The sequence below is a fragment of the Vanderwaltozyma polyspora genome, genomic scaffold (genome assembly GCF_000150035.1).
Source record: "Vanderwaltozyma polyspora DSM 70294 KpolScaffold455 genomic scaffold, whole genome shotgun sequence".
Lineage (NCBI taxonomy): Eukaryota > Fungi > Ascomycota > Saccharomycetes > Saccharomycetales > Saccharomycetaceae > Vanderwaltozyma > Vanderwaltozyma polyspora.
The window spans coordinates 22,266-28,265 of NW_001834603.1; the positions used below are offsets into that span (position 1 = coordinate 22,266).

Genomic DNA, 6,000 nt, shown 5'->3' on the forward strand with positions numbered 1-6,000 from the left:
GGAGAGAGCACAGACGTTGCTAAAAATAATCATCATTTAAGGCAGTGGGATGGTTTTTCTGATGATTTCTTTTTCTCGAAAGCCAATCCAACAGTTTACAAAAAGTAGGTTGGATTCAAGTTTCTTTTGTGAGCGAATCGAAACTGTTTCTGGTTTGGCGTTTTGTTTGTTTGTTTGTTTGTTTTATTGCTTTGGTGTTCCCAGGTTTCTGCTCCTTGTTGTCGATGTTTGTTCATTCGTACGACCGACCATGGTCAGTTAGTTGGTACCAGTGTGGTAATTATTCATATATAAACAGTATATCTTTAATATGGTTGTATACGCCACGATTATTTCTCGTCCCTGTCGTTGCAAAAGCTTTCGTTTTAATATTTGGATCATTTTTATGTTATATTATGTTATTTTAGTATCTTATAAATATAGATTCATTCGCCAATGAAACGGTTCAAAATTCTTACAACCACATTTAAAATTGCGATCACATTTACATTTACAATTGCATTTGCAATTGCAACGAAATACATGTCATTTTTAAAGTTGCAGCAATCGAGTCATACAGTCAGTCGATCCGTCCGGCGTGTTGACCTTTTGTTTGCTTTTTTTTTTCTGTTTGAGTATCAACTTCTTATCGGGCGCTATCACTATCCTCAGATAAACGCGCACTTCAATTCATTCTTCTTATCTCACCCAGATCCCAGATCTCGGGATTCTCTCATAAATAGAAATCGAAATTTGGTTGCAACAGTATGTTCTTGCTGCTTTTCTTGCTGCTTTTCTTCTCTTTTGTCCAAAAAAATATCACGTTTCGTGTTGCAGCAGCCCCTTACATCGTTATCAGAAACGATCGATGGGAAACGGCTCTCTTCTATCTCAAGCAATGTTTATCGCATCACAGTTCTATCTCGTTATCTTAATATATATCTATCTCTCTCTCTCTCTCTCTCTTGCGCATAGCATACTCTTTTATGTGAGACGTACAAATGCAAAATGGAAACTGATCTGAATTCTTATCCGTTTTCCCTCTTCCACACAGTATTCTCACGGCAAGAGTCGAAAATTCGAAGGGTTCCTGCAGATATCGTTTTTCTCTCCTTGATCTCATTTTTGTAACTGAGTCTCAAAAAGGGTTTTTTACTGTGTGTCTTTTTGTGTCTTTTATTTTTGTGTATATTTTTTTTGGGTTGATTTGTCTTTGTGTGTTTTGTGTAATCGTCATGATCAAAATAACCACAACTATGAGCAACAGCAATTTCTCGACGACGCAATTGAGCAGCAATACGAACATTTTCTAAAATTCTCAATATTGGGCTCATTTGCGCCGCAGCTGTATCAATTTGCTATTGATACCTTTTGTTTCCAAATAATTATCAAATAACTGTTATCCTTCACTTCAGTTCTTAATTGATTGATAGTTTGTTGCAACGATTACATTTTATTATTATTATCCTTGAATTTCATTCAGGTTGCTGTGGTGAGTCCATTGCTATCTTGATGTTCTACATATATGATGATTTCGAGACAACTAAATGTATTCATACTTTCTCAATTTGTCTTATTTCCTCCAATTTATTGCATTTCGTTTGCTGTTGTTGTTGTTTTTTTCATTGCATTTGAGAAAATCATGTTTATTTGCTATCAATAGTGGACTTACCACTGTCAGTACAATCTGACAATCAGCAATAGCAACAACGCTGATTGAATCCAAAAAATAAAAAATTTAAAACAAAACAGAATGGGTAGCATTTTGCCCTACTAGAATTTTAAATTAGAGTACCATTTCATTATCAAGTAAGTTATTCATTCACATCAGTATGGCTGCAAGATGTCAGTTGCTTATCTTTTAACATCCTTCCTGACTATTTTATTTCATTTTCTCTTAATTAATTTTCATTTCATTGATTTTTCTTTCGCTAATCTATTATTGCATTGCGACTTCATGCAAAATGTACGATTTCCCACATTCAATTTGATCTCTCATTCATTATTCACATACATGAAATTGTACCTTCTACGACTCCTTTCAAATGTTTGCCGTACTTATTTTGCATTCGTGATTGCACACGCAATCACTATCTCCACCTTCTCTTATCTGAAAGAGTCACTGGTGAACAATTTCATACTTGATTTTTATCTGATCTATATGTATCTTGACTTGGTATGGATGACAGATATTATTACATCTTGATTTCTCTTTAGGATATATAAATACTAACTCGCATCAATTAATAAATTAAAACTTTAAATTGTTTCGTCGTTTTATTTCATTTTAAATGTCATTTCTCCTCTCAAAACAATGCAATCAAAACCATTATAACAATGGCTGAAAAAAATGACAACAAGACCCAAGTCTATGAAATGGACGACAGGGGTTCCAATGGCCTAGAGAGAACCAACATATCCCTCGAAGATGATTCCAATGATTCCGCAGAAAAGAAACAGCATACTAAAATTCATACTGTCACTGAACATTCGTTCGATACCGCCGAAGGCTCTTACGATGAAGCTCAATTAGAATATGTAATGAAAAAAATGGGCTACCACAAATATGAGGACTTATCTGACATACCTCCAACTGTAGCTTATATTGCTTCAAAGGTTTCGGAATTGCCTTTAGAAGATGCTATTGAAGAATTGAGAAAAGCCGCAGAATATCATAAAGATGATCCAAATATTCCTAGTGATGAATATGAAGAAATAAAATATTTGTCAAACCCTGAAAATATCGATATAGATGATAAAAAGCAATGCTATGAAGCAAGAATTTTGGCATCGATGATTAAATTCCATTCTCCATACAAAGAAGTAAGGGCAGTGGTAGACCCTACCGATGATCCAACTATTCCAGTAGAAACATTTAGATCATATCTTTTTGCTTTGTTTTGGGCTATTGTCGGTTCTGGTTTTAATGAGTTCTTCTCTCACAGACAAGTTACAATCAGTATTAACACTTCTGTTGTTCAAATGTTCTTGTATCCATCAGGTTTGCTATGGGCCAAATATGTTCCTTGCTGGGGCATCAGTATTAAAGGTAGAAAATATGCAATCAATATTGATAAACCATGGTCTCAAAAGGAACAGATGTTTTCAACCTTATTATTTTCAATTTGTTCTGGTACTTTTTACACCCATTATAATATCCTAACTCAAAAAGTTTACTATCATGATAATGTTTCCTTTGGATACCAGTTTTTGTTATCTTTGAGCATTCAATTCTTGGGTTTTGGTTTTGCTGGTATTCTGAGAAAGTTTGTCGTTTATCCGACAAAGGCGTTGTGGCCAACATCATTCCCAACAATTGCATTAAACAAAGCTTTACTATCTAGAAAGGAAGAAAATACCAATGGGATGACTAGATATAAGTTTTTCTTCCTGACATTTTTTGCTATGTTTATTTACAATTGGTTCCCAACTTATATTATCAATATATTTAATACTTTCAATTGGATGACTTGGATTTCACCAAATAATTTCAACTTGGCTATGATTACAGGAGGTGTCAGTGGTATCGGTTTTAACCCAATTGCGTCGTTTGATTGGAATGTCGCATCTTATATTAATCCATTGAGAATCCCATTTTTTTCTAACATGACTCAATATTGCGGTGCTGTTTTTGCTGCTCTAGTGGTAATTGCAGTTTACTGGACCAATTATATGGATTGTCAATATTTACCATTGTTTTCTAATACATTGTATACCAACAGAGCTACTAGATACCAAGTTACTGAAGTGTTGGATAGCGATTGGAAGTTAGATAATGCTAAATATCAGGAATATTCGGCTCCTTACTATAGTGCAGGTAACTTGGTAGCCTATGGGTCATTTATTGCAACGTATCCAATGTTAATTGTTTACTCGATGCTGACAGAAACAAAGCTGCTTTGGAGTGCAATGAAGCAATGGACTTTGAGTTTATGGTCACTAACAAAGAAACATACTTGGACAAATCTTTTAACTCAAGAATCTTGTGCCTTAGATGAATTCGATGATCCACATTCTCGTATGATGAAAAATTATAAAGAAGTGCCAGATTGGTGGTACTTTGTTGTTTTGTTAGCTGCTATTGGTGTAGGTATTGCTGTTATTGAAGCGTATCATACTAATACACCAGTCTGGTCATTATTTGTTTCAATTGGTTTCAATGTTGCATTTTTAATTCCATTAACAATGTTACAAGCAACAGCAGGTTTCAGTTTGGGCTTGAACTTATTGATTGAAATGATTGTTGGCTACGCTTTACCTGGTAATCCTTTTGCCTTAATGATTATCAAAGCTTTTGGCTATAATATCGATGGCCAAGCTGATAATTATGTTTCAAACTTGAAAATGGCTCATTATACTAAAATTCCACCAATTGCATTATTCAGGGGTCAAATGATAATGGTTTTTCTTCAAATTTTTGTCAATTTAGGAGTATTAAACTGGCAAATATCTAATATCAAGGGTTTTTGTACTCATGATCAGAAGGCTAAATTTACATGTCCGGATGCTACAACTTATTATAATGCATCTGTGGTTTGGGGTGCTCTAGGACCAAAAAAAATCTTCAATGATGTTTATCCAATTCTAAGATGGTGTTGGTTAATCGGTGCTTGTATTGGCCTATTTTTTGGTGTGTGGAAGCGTTTTGGTAAGTTCTATCCAACATGGTTCAATCCAATTCTGTTTGTGGGTGGTATGATAAACATGGCGCCACCATACGGCTTAATGTATTTCACTCCAGGAATAATTGTTAGCTACCTATCACAATATCATTTCAAAAAGTACCATTTACGTCTATGGGAAAAATACAATTATATTTTAGATGCAGGTTTTACCTCTGGTTTGGTCTTGTCAGCTATTATTATCTTTTTCGCTGTTCAATATGAGGGTACAAATTTTAGTTGGTGGGGAAATAACGTTCCATATGCTGGGTTAGATGGTGCAGGTCCGCCATTAAAAAACATCTCAGATACAGCAAGAGGATATTTTGGTCCTGAATTAGGCCATCTACCATAAACAGTACATTTCACTTAACTAGTTTCTTTCCAACTTTAAACGAAGTCATTATCAATTCTGATAACCAATAAAAATAACAATAGAAAAAAAAAATAAAACATCTTATATAATTTATTTTTACGTTTATAATCATCAATATCAAACATTAGTACTTTCACTTATTATTTGCCAGGTGTAATACACTACTAACCCTTAACCATAAACCTTAAATATTCTATTATTTCATCAGACGTAGATATATATATTGGTTCACCTTTTGTATTATTGGGCCGTGAAGTTAGTTCAATGTCTTCGGATACTTTATCTTGTTATAGAAAATAAGAAAATAAAAAAAGAATCTCTAATAATAGAAAATAAAACGACGCAGTTAAATCTGATACTCTAGTGACAGTAATATATGCACTATATGATTATATTATGATATTCCATAGTTTTAAATATAATCGAATACTCGATTTATATTTTGTCATTTTGATATTAATATAAATTATCTTCTTTATACACCCTGATAGAAGGTAAACACATCATATATTAAAGAGACATGGTGATTGGCCTCAAAAATATTGATTTATATCAGGGGAATAATTCTAGAGATCTCTTGTAGCTTATGAAACTTTGACAAGGTATACTAACATTCTCAATCTGATAAACAGATATGCATTCATATCAAATTAGACTGAATTGAATTTATTTCGAGCTAGCTAAACTAAATCTGGGAATCTAATAACACTTTTAATTATATCTTAATAGCATTATCTTTGCGCTACTTTAAGCTATCAACTTCTATATTATTGGCATTTGTTGCAGCAAAGTTTTCTTTTTCAGTTTTTCAATACAATGTAGTGTTGCTAAGAAGTAGAGGTGTATACTACTTTAGGTACCACCAAATTTACTCTCTTGTTCCTTTTCTGAAGAATATAATCAACATTATCAAGTAAAAAAAATTTCTCAATATTTTGTATTTCTGTAACGTTATTAACTAATAGTAAGTTGTTATATTTGTAC

The 6,000-nt window shown here is 33.2% G+C and overlaps 1 protein-coding gene across 1 annotated transcript; it reads left to right on the forward strand.

Annotated features, from left to right (window-relative positions):
- Window positions 1-2,316: 2,316 nt before the first annotated feature.
- On the forward strand, window positions 2,317-4,995 carry OPT2 (Opt2p; the record flags this gene model as incomplete). The annotated part of the gene is made up of 1 exon (XM_001643090.1): window positions 2,317-4,995. One exon carries the CDS (start codon window positions 2,317-2,319, stop codon window positions 4,993-4,995), a length of 2,679 nt encoding a protein of 892 aa, XP_001643140.1.
- Window positions 4,996-6,000: the final 1,005 nt, after the last annotated feature.